The 19,498-nt window shown below is 43.4% G+C and overlaps 1 protein-coding gene across 1 annotated transcript in view; it reads right to left on the bottom strand.

The window, feature by feature from the left end:
• Positions 1–19,498, bottom strand: part of Prkch (protein kinase C eta) — a 215,070-nt gene that overhangs the window by 64,786 nt on the left and 130,786 nt on the right. Inside the window, exon 10 of the mRNA XM_076848338.2 lies at positions 1,816–1,970. Coding sequence (XP_076704453.1) covers positions 1,816–1,970 — 155 coding nt within the window. The remainder of the gene's footprint in view (positions 1–1,815; positions 1,971–19,498) is intronic.

Raw genomic sequence — 19,498 nt, forward strand, 5'->3', positions numbered from 1 at the left:
ATTGGTAATGGTAACGAGTGTCCAGTGGAGCTTTTGTTGGTCGTGTTATTATTTTGATTTATAAGAGATGTCCCTGTTGGGTAGGGAAGTCATCATTCTTAAAAATTCAATGTGGAGAAGCGCTCTTTGGTGTAAATAGAGCAGAGATAGATGAACAAGCCAGGGAGAGGTGAACGAAAGCAGAACTCACTGGCCTGGGTGTGAGACCACCCCGAAGGAAGGACTCTTGACTCCTTCCACCAGGTGATCACATCAGCAACCTTCACAAATCACATGGAGACAGGTAAAATTCCACAGGAGCCACCAGGGAAGCACCACAGCCTAGTAAAGAAAGCTTAAAACACAAGCTGCCTAAAGCCACCATGGCCACCTCATGACTTTAGAATGGGCATAGGCCCCTTATGACCTTCCGCAGACCCCGCCCCCTCCCACTGTTGCTTTCCAGCCTGGACCCTGGCTCCACACCCCTTTCCATTTCAGAGTCTGTGGTCTGTGATAAAGGGGCCACATCTGAAGGGCTGAGCGCCCTGCATCCCACAGGACCTGTTATACCTGCTTTGCTTTCCCACTTTTCTCTGGCATCTTTACTAGTCTTACTGCTTAGTCTCTTCCTATTTTGACTCCCAGGGCATTTGAGGATATTCGTGGTTTTTAAAGCTCTCTTTATATTTTCACAATGCTGCCAATACTTCTGTGAGCTCACAAAAGGAACAATGTTTAGCAAGGCTAATAAATAGGAAATTTCAATCAGGAAAGTCTTCATTTCAGCATATATGAAGTATGAAAGAAAATTTTTGTCCACGGAAGCAACAATTGTAGCTCAAGAAGAAAAAAATGTATATGTGGCAACTTAGTCACAGTGTGACTTAAAGAGTAGGAAGATAGCAACAAGAGAAAAAAAAAGGAAATTTGAATAAAAAGTGTCTAATACTATTACATTTCTCACCCTCCCCATCCTCTCTTTGACTAAACTTTCATTTGAAGTTCATTAAGTTCCAAAAACTTCAACCAGATTTTGAGCCCATTCAAATTATGGTATATTGTGATTAAAAGATTGTGTGTTTTGAAATGGAATCTAATCCTATTTGGGAGGGGGTTGCAAGTAATAAATATAGGACACTGCTCATCAGCAGGTCACCTCTTGGCCACTGACTGGCAAATCCACTCCTTTTGACTACGACTGTTGTTATAGCAACTTCAAGTAACATTAGCCACAGTGTCCAGTTTATGCATTTTTTTTTTTTTTTGGTGGTGGGGGTACCGGTAATTGAACCCAGGAGCACTTAACCACTGAGCCAACCTGTTTTTTATTTTTTATTTTGAAACAGGGTCTCACTAAGTTACTGAGGCTGACTTTGAACTTGCAATCTTCCTGCCACAGCCTCCCAAGCTGTTGGGATTACAGGAGTACATCACCATGCCCTGCACTTTATGCATTCTTGAAATAGAATGGATCCATGTTAACCAGTTCACTTCAGATATTCAAATGAAAAAAGAGAGAGACAATATGTGTTCAGCACCTTACATGCCAGGGCTGTAACAGGATCTTAGCAAACCCCCACTGAACCAATCCATGAATAATCTCTTCTGAGCCTCTCTGGCCCATTTTGTGAATATCAAATGGGCCAAGTTTGAGTTTGGAGGCAAGGTCCTTCACTATGCTACTCATTTATTTGAATGAACACTTGGACCTTTGGTGAATTTGATTCCAAAAAGACTTCACTTGATTATCTTGAGAAATAGAGGGATGAACCAAGCAGGGATATGGGGTAGAGAATGAACCAGGAGAGGGGGAAACCAACGACTCAAACTCACCGATAGATGATTCCCTTTTCATGTAGGAACATGAGCGCAGAAATGATCTCCGCAGCATAGAAACGAGCCCGTGCCTCATCAAAACGCCGGGACTTCTGAATGTGGAACATCAAGTCTCCGCCGTTCACAAACTCCATCACGAAAAACAGACGGTCCTGGGTTAAAACAGGAGGTGAAGCAATTAGCCTAGAGTTCAATCATGTTGTCTACGGGTGTGGCAAGGGAAAGAGAGACTGTCAAGGGAGGTATTCATTGACCCTCCAGACAGCTGTCAGGGAGCAGAGGTTGGGTTGGGTGGTCACACCCCTCAGGGGAGGAGTGACGGCTGGACCCCCTTCAGGTCATTCTGCACAACACTGAATTTCCATCAGGAACAAGTAGAGAAGGCCTCAGGAGCCCTTGGTTCTGACTGTGGCTGTGCACCTTAAAGGCCGCATAAGGGAACAGTTGAAAGGCAAATGCCTTCATCTGACCATGGCAGGATAACCACAGAAAGTAAAGGACATCCAACAGGCACTTTGGTCCTCATAAGTGGGCAGAGAACAAAGAAAAGGGGAAATCCTTTAGGTAAATCAGCCAAGCAGAGGTCTAATTATGATCTCTGAGGAGCCTCCACTTAGAAAGTCCCTTCAGTCCGTAGGAAGATCAGGAGTCAGAAGTGGAGTGTAAAATGAACAGGGGGCCACCCCTACTGCAGGGACTCTCACCCCCCCACCCCAGTGAAATAGACTCTTAAAAAGTTATCTGTGCAGTTCCAAGGTACAAGGTAAGCGGTATAGCAGGTGCTGGGAAAAGTTAGACTGCCTATCAGAAGAAACGTGTATATCTCAATTAAAGAGTAGCTGTGAGATGTACGGGGTAAAAGGTTTTGATTCAAGGACCTCTAAGATAACAAGTTTCTTCCCTCCTCCCTCTCTCATGAGCATCTGTGAAGTTCCTGGTAAGCTAGTGCTGAATGAAGCCCTGAGGACCCAACAGAGACAAGCATAGACATAAAGCACATATTGTTCTACCCATAGAAAACCCAGTGCAAGAAATTCACAGTATTAAAAAAAAAAAAAAAGAGTTATACAAAAATGGCAAATCTAGACATTCTGGTGAAGAAAAAAAAAAGGAAAGTAGAGAAAGCAGTGACTTGTTCTGGTCACGTGAGTGAGGTTGGAGGAGGTTCTAAGCAAGTAACCTGTGAGCCAAAATTGGCAGTCGAGTGCCTTCCATTCACGGACTGGGATGCCCTTTTTAGGGGGTAGGATGTAGGAGGTCGCTGTGTGTGGAATCTGTATTTTACCAAAGGTTGTGTTTATGCCAAACCCCTCTTTATTTGAGGTTCTAAGTGCCACCAACTTTGCTGAGCAGGTTTTCACACATTCCCAGCTGAACAATGGGCAGGGAGATGTCCGTGTTCCGGCTCACCTCTCATTGTGTCACTGCGCAATCAAGCAGATCCCTATCAGAAGGCAGTGTGACTTGTGACCTCCTCGTCCCTATTTTAAGTAATACCTTAAATAGAAGGAAAAAAAATCCTCTGTGTTTATTAAATATATCTATCTCTACTAATAACAAGTACAGATTTAAAAGTGAAGTGGGAATGGCAAGATTCCCCCAAACCAAAGCCACCAACACAACTCTTCAGATTGGCTAACATAAGCCAAATGGGAAACAATATAAATCTATCGAGCTGTCTGACTAAGCTGGAGGCCCTCATTTGAGTGTGACCCACAAGGGGAGAGGCAGAACTGGGTGGGACAGGTTCTGATGAGCAATGGCTGCCCTGTATTTCCTCTGGGGGAAGGACTCAGGTGCAAGGAGCAGGTTAGTGATGGGTGTGGGGAGGATAAGCACATGCTGAAGACACCTCCCAAAGCTCCATTTATTTGCACAGGAAGTTTTTAAGCTACCATGGTGTTCATTTGGAAGGGCAGCTGCAGGGCACCTGATAAAGAATAAGGTGGAATAGTCACTCTAAAGCCTCGTTGGGCAAGTAGGTCAGCCTTATACATTTTTGTTCACCTTTGTCATGGATGTGATTGGCAGCCACACAGCCTCCACTTCCTCTGAACATTTGATTACTGCAACTGGGTCAGTAGGTGAATGGCCACACTTAGGCTGCCACAGTTTGCATCCTTGGCAAAGATTTCTAAGGCAGTAGGCATCAAAAACATAAGAGCATTCCAAAAGAAATTTTACCCACTTCTAGTACACAAATGCACACACTTCTACATGCAGCGTGGGCGTGTGTGTGTGTGCACACACACAATCTTTTTTTATGTCTAAAGTCTTAAAAGTCAGACTCTGGGTAAAACTCTCTCTGGGGGAGAAAATGCTGCCCTCTGGTCTGGCTCATTCTCCTCCATCTCAGATCCACCTATAGCCTTGGAGGCAGATTCTCAGATAACACTCATAACTCTGTGCCCTCTCCCTGCCACCCAGCAAGGCAAGAAGGGGTCATAAGTTTCAGAACTGCAAAAATACAGTTCCATCATTCTGTGTCTTTTCATTCAATCTCATTTCTAACCTCCTGTCTGGCACCACCTAGAACAGAAGGTACAATTCACAGCCCTGGGGCAACAATCAACCCTTGAAGCAGGCAGGAAAGGGAAACAAACAAGCCCCAAGATGCAATAAGGATTTAATGAAAAAGGAATGATCTATCCTACCAAGAACCTCAAGTAATGTCACAGGAAAAAAACCAAAAATATGCCTATCAACTAGCAACACGATTTTTGCTGCAAGGAAACCCGTAATTTACCTGCATTTCCATTTACCCTATTTTAAAAAGTCTGCTGCAGAGCGGGGAAAGATTTGGCAGCAATTTCTTGAATATTATTATTGCAGAGAATGAGAAAAATGACAAAAATATCCAGTGCTCAGAAAATAAGATCCACTTATCACTAGGTAGGGGAGGTGAGTGAGGGGCCATCAGTTGAAATAAAATTTTATTAAGCATGTCCTCACTGCCTCCTAGCAAGTGTGCAATGATTGGTAGCTGATGGTGCTACTGCTGGTGGCTCTAATGAAGATATTTTCAGTTAAAAAAATATTATAAATATGAGTGTGTAGACTGACTTCAGTTAAAGCCAAAGATGCAGATATGCATGGAAAGAACCAAAAATAAAATCCATAAAGTAAAAGATGTCAGCTTTGGGTTGTGGGATCTGGGGTGACATTTATTTCTTCATACTTTTCAGTTCCTCTCAAGGTTTCTCTGCTGAGTTTATTACTCTTATCATCAGAAGCAAGGATCGCATGTGCTTCCTCCATGGTTTCCTTATTCTGATCTGAAAAATCGAAGCTATTAGGAAAATATGGCTTTAAAGCTGTCTTAGCAGTTATTTAGGCAGCACGAATCAGAAAGTGGCTGCCAAAAGAGGGACTTTCACATCCTGCTGTCTATTATTAAGGGATACTTGGGATCACCCTTTCCCATGCATTTCTGGTGCCTGAAGTAACCAGGCCATCAGGAACGTTGGAATGGTATCCAAAATGAGAGTTGTTGGCTCTGGTTTGGGTGCCAAGAGTCCTGGGCGGGGGTCTAAGTTCTTGTACATAGGCTTCATAGTACCTATTGCAGTTTTTAGAGGCCGATTATACTTCCTTTAAGTTTCCTGGCAAGAATAATTGCTTACTGGGCACACACAATTTGCCAGGCCTTCAGTAGGATCCAAGTATCCTAAAACAGGGGAGAGCCCACCCCTGCTCACAGACATAGGGCAAAATGCATTACCCAGCATGCATTACCCTGCATGACGGGGTCAGAGGGCATCCTGGGGTCACTGAGCAGAACATCTGAGCAGACTGGAGGCTAGGGTGGGATTTGGAAGAAGCTGCTGAGAAGAGCTGATTCCCTAGGTTTGAAGATGAGGATACACAAATCAGGCCAGAGTGGGGACTGAAGGAGAAGGTGCAGAGAGACACGGATTATCGGAGCTAAGGTCTGAGAAAGAGTGCAGGGACTGCATAGGAAGACCAGCTGTCAGGTGCTGACGTGGCCCAGTGTGAGGTCTCACTGTCACTGTACTGCTATTTTCATCCTCAAGCATTTGAAGAAGAAGAAAAGGCTACTTAGGGATATTTTATTTGACCCCATCCCAGGTCACCCACAACTGAGAGCTGCAGGACTTCAGCTCTATTAATAAACATGATCACTCACCTACTAGTCTGCATTAGAATTTTAAGGCCAGTGCCTGGGGTAAAACAGGTGGCAGCTATGGGATTTGGCTTATAAAAGACTCCAGTAAGCGTTGGAACATGCCGCATGTAATAAAACAACATCAGCCACAAAAAAAAAAAAAAAAAAAAAAAATCACTCCTGCAAAATTTTACTCCTTTGTCATTAACTCCACTGACCTATAGGAAACCTTTCACATTTAGTGGATGCTCTTTACAAAGCAGACACCTATATTTGAAGTTTTGGAAGGAGGGAGAAGATAACCTTTCGCCCATAACTCCACTTGCCATCTATGCTATTTAAGAACTAGTATCACCGATTACTTGCCAAATGCTAAATCATGCTTTACCAATTCAATTGTGAAGCAACTAGATGAAGCATTTTTGGGGAATCCTGCATTAGGGAGGTACTGTATGCTGGATTAAGGCTGCCATGAGTCACTTTTGGGGCAGGGTGAACTTTCCAAATCCCACCCTAAGCGGAGATGGCAATGGTGGCTCTTTCTGAATTTAAACCTATGTACATAGCCATTTTGGGTTTTCTAAAGTCCAAGTTTCCTAGAAACTGAGCTTAAACATCTTCACAGCCCCACTTGAGGTTTTGGCTGCTCTAAGGTAAATTTGCCCTGACCTGTGTGGTAGCAAACCTAAGGTCCAGGAGGCTGGTTTCACCTCAGTCCTAAAGCCAAAGTGGCCAAGCCCTTTGTCTATCCCTGCTCCTCTCTTTCCTCTCTGATTCAACCGACCACAAATGCAAGTCATTAACATGGGATGACGAAAACCTGGGGGAATAAAACATCTCAGAAATTCCTTTGTCTCCCCGCCTGGGTGTGAGTTACAGGCACAGAGGTCAACAAGCCAGTGTCTGGTAATAACAGAATTTCTGTCATCATCTGCCCTGGTTCCATTAACGCACTGCAGCCTGGGCCAACTCTCTGCCCTGGGTCTCCATCCAGAGCTGCTACTTTTCTAGGCCAAAGGGGATAAAAATATCCCCTGAACTAACAGTGGCTATCACTAGTGGGCATTCCTTAAAGCTCCTCTTTATGGATTCTTCTTAGAAGTTGAAACAACTAAAGGAAGAAAAATTAGAGATCAAACCTCTGGGTTAATGGACATGCTATGCCCAGATGGTACTAGTGACAAGATGACACTCTCTAAGGAGGGTGATTGTAGTGTGAACATGGACCAGTCAAAATCTTGTAAGGCAACTGTGGCAGACACCTTTGGAGGTATCTACTCAGTGCATGGTGATCCCCTTCTAGAGCACTGCCCCATCCTGGTTTTGTGGGTAAATGCTGAGTACACTACTAATTGGACCAAGCTGGGCCTCCCAGAATCTATTTCCCAGGAAATTTAAACTGGGAAAAAGAGGTTTTAATTTAGTCTGGACTGTGTATGGGAAATGACAAAATGTGACTCAAGGAGCTAAGATTGCCTTTGTGGTATGAACATATGAAACGCCTTGTGTAACAGAGTGGTGAGGGCCTGGATGGATGGATGGGTGGATGGATGGGTGGGTGGATGGATGATTGACAGGCAGATTCAGATAGACGGGTGGGTGGGTAGGTAGATGGATGAATGGATGGGAGGGAAGAATGAAGCAGAAACAGAGTGAGACAAAAACAAGAGATCAGGGAGGGTGAGTGATCTAAGAAGCAAATGACCTCGGTTCCTCTCTCTCTGACACTCCTGGCCAGTTTTTGCCCTTGGGTTCCATGAGATACCTTTTGTCCATCCAAATCTTTATTTTTAGTTCTACCTTTTTTGCATAGCCTGGGATAAATTTCCTCTTGCTACCAGGAAGATTTTAACCAATTTTTAAGGGGTGAAAGGTTTCTTTATTTGTAAATCTAGGATAATAACAGCTGTAACAACAGAGATCATGTAAGGATTAACCAGAAGCAAAGAGCCTTGCACAGTGCTAGGCCTGGAAAAGAATCTCAAAAAATAGAAGCTATGGGTAGAACTACAGCTATATCTATGAGAAGACCTTGTGTCCTGTGCCAAAGTCCCTGCTAAGTCACCAAGAGGAGCACAGTACAGTGAAGGCACCTGGGCTCTGGAGCTACAATGTTAGGAGGTACATATAGCTCTTGCTGCACCTATTTCATCTCTCTCAAAACTCAAATCTGCAAAACGAGGAGAGTAAGATGATTGAACTCACAGGCATATAAGGACAAAATGCATTAAGCTAAGAGTTTCATACTTGTCTGGTGCACAGTAACTGCTCAAAACATGTTAGCAACTACTATTATTATTATCTTCATCATCATCGCCATCTCCACTACAGTTTCAGGCACCATGGCTATCTCCCAGTTGCACTAGGTGTAGGATGGTGCCCTGGCTGGAGTTGCAGCCCCTTGGTAGTGATCTTCTGTGAGCACTAGATGTGGAGACCATGCATCCTTATGGACCTCTCAGACTGACACAGGTGCATACTTATATACACACACAGATAAACAGGAATGAAATGGCAGCCATCAGCAGTTATAATACCTCCTCTCAGTGCAGGGACAGGAAGCTAAAGGGTTCACAGAGATGGATGGATTCCTAGCCAGGCAGCTGGGGCACAGGGACATTGCCTGATACCATATAGTAAGGCCGTGACCTGATAAGGACTCTCCTTTCTGGGAAGTGCCTGCTTATTAGCAAGGGGTTACAAAACTAGGTTTGATAACCAATACACATTAACCAGTTTCAGTTCCAATTCAGTTCTAATACTGAATGATAACTCATATTCTCTACTTTATAGACTTTTTAATAATATTAGTATTATTGAAAAGCAAATGTGCTCCCCTGTGGGCTGCAACATATTATTGTGAGACTTTTTACAGTAGCTGTTCTCCCTTTCTATAAAGTTGATTCATTCTTTTTTTTAATATTTATTTTTTAGTTGTAGGTAAACATAATATCTTTATTTCATTTTTATGTGTTGCTGAGGTTTGAAACCAGTACCTCAGGTATGCTAGGTGAGTGAGATTTTTCTGTTTAAACCAAGAATCTACAGTCCTCATGACTTATAGGTATAACTTACTTTCTTTCTTTCTTTCTTGGTCCAGGGGATGAACTCAGGGGCACTAGACCACTGAACCACATCCCAAGCCTTATTTTGTATTTTATTTAGAGACAGGGTTTCACTGAGTTGCTTAGCACCTTGCAGTTACTGAGGCTGGCTTTGAACTCACTATCTTTCTACCTCAGCCTCCCGAGCCACTGGGATACAGGCTTGTTGCCACCACACCCGGCTACAGATGCAACTTTCATTTGATAATGTGTCCTTTTGGAAACCAAGGCAGTAGAAAACAGTCAAGATACTCAGGATTGCAGTGGGGATAGAGCTTACCTTTGGAAATAATTCAAAGAATAAAAAAAAAAACATAGTTATGAATAATTTAGTTATTGCTGCAAGGCAATGTTAATCTGAGAGTCACATCTATACTACTTTACCCAAATTCTAAAGTAGCTGTGGAATATTTTTATCTGAATAACATCCTCTCCACAGTATCCAAAGCTGTAGAGAGCTACTGACAGCTGCGGGCAAGGAGAAGGAAATCTACAGTAATAGCATTGTGTTGAATTTCTCCTAAGAGCTATTGCTTTATTATTTTTCTCTGACAAAGTCATCCACAGGGTGAATGGGGAGTTCAAGTCAACAGGAAACAGTAACTGACGTCAAAGAGGTCACAGTGGAAAAGCACCCTTGTGAGGAAATCGATTGCACCACGTCTGAACTGGAAATCACTTGAAGTTAACCACATTAAGCACGATTAAGAGGCTTCAAGGAAGAAACAAGGAACGGGAGCCAAACGACTTCATTTTTTTTTCTTTTCTTTTTTTTTTTTTTTTTTGACTTATCATTTTGCACAGCCCAGAAGATGTCAGAAGTGAATCTGATCGCCTATCAACTTCTCTATCAAGCCCATGGGCAAGATACATCCTGTTTGAGCACAGACACTAGTCTTTGGGAAGGTGAGATAGGTCTCCAGTATAATAAGCCTTGCATTTCAAACCTGGAGAAAAAAAAAAAAATCTCTTTTCAAAGACCAAGTGTTTTCCTGGTAATCTGGACCCATAACAAAACCTGACAAGACTTACTGGCATGTGTTCAAGACTGGGAAATGAACTAGCAGGTTGTAACACTAAGAAACATCTAGGCCAGATATTCTTTAAAGCCTAAATAAGCAATAAACATATGATCAGGGACGTGGCAAAGTCTGAGCACTGTCCTCTCTGGCAGGTGCCTCCTTTGATGTCTCTGGTCCACACACAGCTTGCCCAGTTATCCCTGAGCTAGACTGGGCTGGCTCTACGCACTTGGTCTTGTTTTCCATGGGGGACCTGAAGCCTTTCAGGCAGAGCTCAGACGCTGAGTGGTATACATCTTTGAGAACACCAAGCACCAGGTCTGGGTTGTGGTATGGGTCCATAAATGCTTAGAAAACTAACACAGCAGGAGACTATTTTTGATTGCTTATCAAATTTAAACTAGAACTTTAGAAAAACTGAAACAAACTGCCAAGATTCCTTTTACCCAATCCTTTTATGTAATTAAAATACAAAGAAGTGAAGTTCCTTACCCACTGTTGAAACAGTTTGTGGAAGAGTTAACTAACGGAATCAGGTCTGCTGATGCCACTTCATTTTCCTTTGTAAGATTTTGGTTTTTTCATTTATTAAAGTGATTACATGCCCACCCACAGTTTAATGTAATTACAAAGTAAAATTAAGGGGGGAAAAATAAGGACAATGAAAATAAGCCGCCCGTAATCCTGACAATCAGAGATAGAAGCCTAAATGCAAGGAGAAACAAAGTGGGTATGGCCTTTAGCTTCCAAAGAACTGGATAGTTGAGGGTGGATGAGAAACTTACAAGGTAATTTTAACTAGATTTAATTTCCCCCTAAGTCCTAATTATACTTAGCACTCCACAGCGTGTTTAAAGAAAGAAAATGAAAAACATCCTTCTCTTTTCACTTACTATTACATAACAACTCCTGATATAATCAATTATAGAGACCACAATTTTAATAGTTGCATACAATTTTCATGCCATTTCTATGAAGTCCTATAATTAGCTGGACTGCTAATTAAGTTAATGGAAATTAGAGGACATGGTATTAATAGCACAGTTTCTACACCACGATAAAGATCACTTTTATTGCCCTGGTAATGCAGCCATTTCTGAGGGCAGATGATTACTAACTAGACATGGTATTTTAATTTTGATTGACTAATTAATCATTTAGACATCACTAGCCTTTGGAGCACCCCCTAATTGTTGAGAAGCACATGTAACCAGTGCTTCCTAATTGAAAATGTCCCCATTTGAACTACACTAAAACTTAGTTTCACCAAGATCTCTTAGGTAATTATTCACTTTTTTTAAAAAAAAGATTTTAGTCACTTCACAAAAGCATGCACAATAGAATTCTTCAAGTCATTATTTCACATAGTGCAATTCTCTCCATAAAAACTTTGGCTTAGCATAAAATCAGAGCAGGTTCATTGAAGATATTTATAGACTTTGTTGGTATGTGGGTACAGAATAGAGTAAAAATATGATTCATTTACTTGGATCACTTTTCATAGCAGAGATGTCTAAACTTTACAAACTTTTTTAAAAGCCAAGATTTCATCTCTCCCTCTGATCTATGGATCCATACTTTTATCTGTGGTAGGAGATTCTGGGTTAGTAGTCTGATTAGACATTTTACCCACTTAGAAAACAATCTGGCCACAGTATTCCATATCTGTCTAGCAATGGAGCTTGGGAATCCACTGACAATCTACTCCTTCCTTCTCTGCTCTCTGGTGGTGATATACTTATTGACATTTCCATCTGGAATATACATTCCACAGGCTATTTGGAGTTTGATTCATTCATTGCAGCCACACAAACTCTGTTTGGGAAAAGAGATCTGTTCAAACAAATGATTCACCCATAATCCCTTCCCAAATCATTTTTGCAAGGTGGGCTAAAGAATAATCTTGCACTGCCCATTGAGAAAGAAAGACACAGGCCTTACAGTAGAGGTACAGAGGCTTTGTAAGGAAGCTGCAATGAGTTAACTGGAGTTCAGATGGGCACTACAGATCCCAAGATGAGAGCAGATACTAAGATGGCAACAGCAATGATCTCATGCCAGATCCAGTGCTCTGAGTCCTTTGGTGAACTGGCTTCTTCTTGGTACTTGCTTTTTCCTCCTAAGAAACCACATCCTTCTGATTCCTTTCTGATATTTTATACTTCTGGACTCTTTCACAGAACTGCTTCTTCAGCTCTCTTCTCCCTCGAAAATACTAAAACCTTTCCCATTACAGTTGCTGCTATACCAAGAAGACACTGATGATTCAAAAACCTAACTGCCGCTGCCCCCCATCTGAACTGTGTTTCTGACAAATAAGAATCTTTCCCCTAGATTTCCCTGAACTCATTATAGACTCCCGACTGGCCGGACTCCTGGACATCCCTCCTAAAAAGTCCTGTCAAGTCCGCCTCCTTTGTGTTTCCTTGACTCCATTCCCATGATCACTGCCTTGGGATTGACAGGCCCCTGGTTCAGCCTTCTTTTCAGATCTGCTACCTTGTCCCTCTGCGGAGGGCAACCAGAAATAGCCTTCTAAAGTGCAATATTCTGTGGCTCCCTGACTTGAGATCTTTCACTTCCATGATTGAATCCTTAGCAAAGGACATTATGACCTCGTTTCTTCATCATACCTGTATTTCATCTCTTAAAATTCTGCTGTTTCCCAGGCATATCATGCAATTTTAAGCCTCTTTGACTCTGCACTGCTGTTACCTATGTGGGACGTTGTCTCCTACTTTGTGACTGTGTATGTCCCTATACATCCTCAAAATGTAGCGCTGATAGCACCTCATCTGGGAAATCCATCCAACCTCCCCAAGAATCAATTATGGCTTTTTTTCTCTCTATCATATGGTGTCATAATATGACCTTTAATGGTAGGCAATTAAAGAGTAGATCCATGTTTTGTTCTTCATTATCGGGGGACATCATTTACTGAATTTAATAATGCAAGATTACTTCAGTATTACCATTCAAAACAGAAACAGCCAACGCCTGTGATTATGAAGGTCTATCTTTAATATTTAGAGGCCACTGAGTTTTGAAGATAGCACTTAAGGCATTTCTATTTTAAGTTGAAATGGCATTTCCATACATAGAAAACAAAAGAAAGAAAACAGCCAGTTTGCTCTCTCATAAAGTACACTCATGTTATGAGCATAACTTCCATGCTGGTTGGTAAATGTTTCTTAAAGCTCTGATTATTTTTGTTTTGAAAATACAGCCATGTGCAGCACACACAGGAAGAAAAAACTAGGTGTTTCAGGGTGAAAGGATGGTTTTCACAAAATGCCACTGATGCAATGCCTTGTTGGTAAAGTGAAAGTGTAATGATTAAACGCCAAAACAAGAGAAGCTGCATATTTCCATGGCTTGCTTTTTAACATAACCCATTTTAAACACATGCTCAGTGAGCTAATCTTTGGCTCCCTGATGCCCCAGGCTCTGACAGCTCTGTCTTATCGCACAGCAGGCTGCTCTGCAGAGAAGTTAAGCAGGCTAGCCCTGGCTCACACTGAACAGACCCTGCACAATTCCACTACTCTCTCCTCCAGCTCAGAGGCCCCATCCCTGCAGCCACTGACAGCTGTCAGGAGCCCCTAACAGGAACTCTGCCTTTCTACAAACTCAGAAGAAAAAAAGTGATAATGTTTATATTTTTACAAAGATTTGATATATTTCATTTTGATATCTGTAAAGAAAATATATACATACGCTAGCCTACTTGACCTCTTACATTGAGGACAGATCAACTGACAGTGATATAAGGCTACAGTTTTTAGTCAGGGGAGATTCTTCCCCCTACCCTATGGAACCTTTGGCAATGTCTGACGACACTGGTTGTCACCACTGGGGAGGCACATCTGGTATCTCCAGAGATGAGGCCAAGGGAGCTCCTAAACAGTCTACAGTGGGGCTGGAGTACAGCTCCATGGTTATAATGTTTGCAAGTGTGAGGCTCAGGGCTCCATCCCTATCACTGCATAAACAAATAAACAAACAAATAAATAATATCCTGAAATGCACAGGATAATCCCTTCAAGGAAGAATTATCCAGCCCACATGTTAGTAACTGACAAATGGCATTGCATTATACAAACCAGTGAGTCTTTAATTTTTTTTTTTTTTTAAACCACAAAGGATGAAAATTCCCACATCTCTAGATTACTAAAACTATTTGACCTACTGGTGAGGGTCAGTGTGGTGGGGGTAAAGTTCTGTGCAATGTGGCATGGAACTTTCTATAGATCTAAAGCCCAAGTAAGGAGGGACAAAGTGAACCAGCAGGCCCTAGAGTCTACAGGCTCCTGGAAGAGAAACTTAAAGCCACTTCTAGGTCCACTGGGCCTGTTTTGTTCCTTAGTTTTCCTGCTCTTGTCTAACTCAGTTTGAGCTGACTTTTGCCATGGAAAGACACATTAGTGAAGAAGGTCGAGGTTCATGGTGGGCTTGGGCTGGTTCCCAATTTCTGTCACCTCAGAAAGCACCAAGGAGACTGTGGCTCTATGCTCCCTGGGGGCAGAGGAGGCCAGAGGAAAGTTGAACAGGAAAGTGGCCAGAGCCAATTTTGGGTATTCCAAGATATGTAAAAAGAAATGGAAAAACATGCATGTGATAAAGGGACAGTGTGGCTGAAGGAACTCTCTTCTTTTGCTTCTATTGGGAATTATAGATCATTTTATGTTTAAAATGTCATAGACCATGAGGATGACATTAAGAGACTCTAGGAAGAGTTCCACCTAAGCAGTAAACTTTGACAGACCAGAAGCAAGCAGGAGTAAGTTCGAAATACAGCAGGCTCTTTTGCTAGACCAACACACTGAAAGTTGGGAGCTTCCCACAGAAGGGAAACAGAAACTTCCTGGGTGACCACAAAGGGAGAAAATGGAGGGTCTGCTGGGAAGACTGAGCCAAGGGACTGGGTTACAACAGAAGGCAGGGAAAGGAACCTTGGCAAGGAGGAGCAGAGTTGGTCACCTCCCCTGACACAGTCAATATGGGGGTAGGCAGGGGAGGTGGACAATGTCTTTGCAGTGTGGTGCAGAGGCTGCTGGTAAAACAAACCAGCCTACCCAGAGGGAAGGGGAAAATCACGCAAATAGCCAGAGTGATCAAGACACTGCTCTTCCCATTATGCCTCTCTCTGTGAGCCGTCTCCCCCAACACTTGGGCAATATAGAACTCATCACCAAAGAGATACTACCAAGCACTCCCACGCCCCTCTGGTCCCAACACAATGTCTTGTTAGTCTCAAATTCACCTCATCCTACCTAAAAATAAGGGTGCACTTAATATGCAAATGCAGCTTCAAGATAAGCCCCATGGGCCTCCTTCCAACCAGATGTCTTACTCTGAGTCAGTCTTCAATGAAATGCCACCGGGACCAGCTACCCATGGAGGGTTACCAGCTGAGTCTTCTCTGTAGGACAGCCTGTTCCTGAGCTTCATGCCTATAAACTCCCAGAAGAAGTCAGTTACATGAGGACAGGGACTCCCCTCTGCTGTGTGCAGTGCTGGATCTCCGAGTGTGAAGCCCTGCCTGTGCCTCACAAGTACTCTGTCCACATGAGCTGAATAAATAAGCATTTCCTGGCCTTCTGTTGTAAGCTAACTATAATGGGCAATTCTCTAAACCTCCAGATATCCTAACTTGATGCCAACAGGGTTGTTCCAACTCACGAGAGGGCCTGGATTGTTCTGGGGCCTACCAGAGACAGATGTAACAGGTTCTTACCAGTGAGTAATTAATTACAGAAAACTCAAAATTTCAAAACTAAAATATATTGCAGCCTCTAGTTTTGAACCAAGGTGGTAGGCTTTACACTGCATGATTCTTCTTTCAGGGTGGGGTGAACCCATGCTAACCACCCACAGGTATTAGCTTCAGGTCCGGTCCAGACATCCCAGTTGGTCGAGGAAGTAGTCTACCCTGCTTCCTGTGGAAAGACCTGTGGGTTGTACCCAAGGTGCTGCTTAAGGTTGAAGTCTTAGTTGGTTTTTTGGTCTTCAAGCACTTGAACAGGAAGGCTGGCACACAGGTAGGCACTTCTCCAGAATTCAGGGTTATTCTCATCTATCTTTCCTCTGGTGGTATAAGGACTACACTTAGAACATGCAATCTACTGCACACTGCTACTTTCCACATGTTGGTCTTTTCTTTCCTACAAGACTAAGGAATAAAACAGCTGCTTCTTTTGCCTAACTCTCACTCAGACTGACTTTTCACTAAGTTGCATGGCACAGAGTTCATCTCCTCACTCTGGAGAAGTCACTTATATTTCTATGAAGGACACTGCTGAGGGCAAGGTATCTCTAACTTTCTGTATCTTGCAGATTCTAAGAGTTCCCAGTTGTGGTCAGGAAAAACCATGACCAAGCAATCGCCACCACCAAAAGCTTTCAGTCATCATGAACACATCACACATCGGGGCCACATCTGACCCTGGCAGAGTCTCAGTTACGTCAAGGGAAATTACACACACGTCCACAAACCATCTTAGCCAATGCCCAAGTGGCAGGACTATTCCACCTGTGAGTTGCCGTTGGTGGCAGCCAGCAAGGAGGACAGTTCAAATTGAGCAACCTCAAGGCCACTGTCTCAAACTCTTTTAACAGACCAAATATCTTGGCAGGCAGTCTTATCCAAAGAGACAGAGACAATGAAACAGTGTAGAGTTCAGCTTCTCTTTTTCACCATTCATTTTTGTGGCCCCATTTAGCAACAGAAAGACTCATGCCTAGAAGCCTGAGAAGGCAGAAGACAAGGTCCCCCAAAATCCCCCTAGATCTGGAGCCTGGAGATAGTCTCTGTACATCTTGTCCCCAGGGATCTCCAGCTGAGAAGAAGGCTGGTCACACATTTGCTCACCATCCCGCAAGAGCCAGATCCAGCCTGACTATGGATATAGACCCATAATTAATAACCTCAAAGAAAGATGAAACACTATTAAAAAGTTGGGAACATGCAGAGATGGGAAACACCATGTTCTGGCTCATTTTCTATTTTGATCTGAGCCAAAGGCAAACTATAACAAATGAACCATAAGCAGACCAAATTGTGTTTGTAGCAGTCATTGCTCAGGGAAAGGAGAAAACCTAGTTACAAACAGATAAGAGGAAATATCCTTAGGTATTTCATCAAAGTCCCCAAACTACATATTGTGAAAAAACTGCCTTTATTCCTCCCTAATGATGCTATCCTGCTCAGCTACACACATTGCAGAGAGAAGAGATTTCCTGCTGTGGTATAAAGGAAATGGCATATAAATAATTAAGCTGGACAGCCTGATCAAGAATCCACATAATAGCTCTTGCTCGCTGTGTGATGTGGGGTAAATTGTTTAACTCCTCTGGACCCCAGTTTCCAGACCCTTAAAATGATCTTCCTAGATCACTTTAGGTATTGAATAAGACATTTTGTTCAACAGATATTCACGGAACACTGGTCTGCAGTTTTAGAAATATTGGCAATCATAGAAGCACCTAGAATGTATGCTAGGGTCTCAGTGAACTGTTCTTTCATTTTTCAACCTTGGCTTTTGCAAACCCCACACCATTCAGGGTCAAAAAAATAATAATAATAATCAAGCAACTATGAGGAGGGTGACAGAGGCCTCTTGAGAACCCTCACCTCTGCAGAGGGAAATGTTTTCCAGTTTGGGGCTGGACTTCTCTACTACCCTGCAGTCACGGGGCCTCTTCCCCTTGCCCAGGACATCACAGTAACTCACAATGCAGGGCCAAGTGTGCCTCCTCCTCCCCCAATCCATCAGTAGGGCAGCAATTGGGACACCAACAGGCCCAGCCATCCTGCAGATGCTCAGCAATCACATGAGAGGACATGGCAGCTGGGGCAGAACAGGGCTGCAGGCCAGCTGCTGTTCCCACTTGGCTGTCTGCAGCCAGCCTGGGGAGCCTTTCTAGGAGTATTTCCACCAACCATGAGGAAAAGGACGCAGGTTTGGGAAGAGGAGCTTATCTGAGGTGGGGGCAGGGGGTGCTTCTAGAGGACAAGTGGGCTCTTAGCCAAGCCAGAATTTCAAGCCAGAGCTCTGAAGGTTGCAGCAGCATTACTTTCCTGGGGAAAGGCTGACCCATGACCTCCAGGGCCACGTGAGCGCTCACCTCTTCTCTCATTCACACACACTCCTTCGCTAATATTTAACCTAAAAACAATGGAGAAAACAATACAGAGGAAAGAATGTTACCCTTGAGTTCATGTGCTCAGGTCATTTCCCCAACATTTTTGAAGTCTACTGAAATCACTTGGGGCCAGCGAGTACATTGATGGTATTTAGTTCTCAAGATTCCTGGACACCCCAACCTTCAAAAATAGATTTCGGCTTTGTTGACCCACATTTGAGGTGTGGAAAGCTCTGTTCCTGCCAGGAACGCCACCCTTGCAGGCTCACACCCTGAGCACGCTTGTCAGCAGCCCAGGCAGAAGCCAGCAGAAGGGAGAGCTCTGGGCCTCGACCTTGCAAAGGGAGTCACAGCAGTCTGCAGCCCACCCTCAAGGCAGTGGATTTGTGCTCCAGTAACTTCCCAAGGAGTGGGGCGTCCCTGGAATCATCATCGGGGCCTGCTACTGAGCAGCAGTTCTTGGGCGCTGGGCATGGTCTCTCATGTTTTCCAAATGGAACCTTTGCTCCCATAAACTGGGTCTCTGAACAAAGACTCAAGCATCTGACCAATATTTACTTTGCCACTCCCCCTTCCTGCTACTGCCCTGTCTTTGTTCCTTCCTCTCTCCCCTCCCCGCTCCCCCTTCCTCCCGTTGGCATCAGCTGAGACTCCAGCAGGAGAACCCAAGTGGAGAGCCCGTGGGAGGAGGGCAGCTGAGACCCAGATTCCAGGCCATAAATGCCAGGAGGCTCAGCTGCTGACACAACAGTCACTGATGAGGATAAAAGGAGTGTGAAGAGAGTTTATCTGGAAGCGGGAGGAGGGAGGCAGCATTTCCTAGGCCCAGGACCTTAAAGACCAAGAGCCCTCCTCCCTGACTTACAGTGGTTTTTTTTCCTTCCCATCCCCATCTTTAAGAAAAACAATCACACTACCAAATTTGATAAATAGAAAAAAGAAAAAAAAATCCGTAAGTCTACTACTTCAATACAGTCCCTGATAGTCACTGGCATAATTCTTTGCCCGTCCTTGTTCATTTGTTTCAGGGGAGGGCAGGTTTACCAATATGCCATCTTGGACAGAACTTGATACGAATTTCTCAAATTCATAAATTCTATATTATTTCTTGGGTTCTAACCTCCTAGTGTTGGATGTTGGACAAGTAACTTAACTCTTCAGTGTTTTGCTTCACAATTTGACAAAAATAAGAAGAGAACGATGATACATATCTTATTAGGCTATTGTGAGAATCAGACGCAAAGAATAATACATGATAGGTGCTCTCGACAATGTCTGAACAT

This window comes from Callospermophilus lateralis, chromosome 3, assembly GCF_048772815.1.
Source record: "Callospermophilus lateralis isolate mCalLat2 chromosome 3, mCalLat2.hap1, whole genome shotgun sequence".
Taxonomy (NCBI): domain Eukaryota; kingdom Metazoa; phylum Chordata; class Mammalia; order Rodentia; family Sciuridae; genus Callospermophilus; species Callospermophilus lateralis.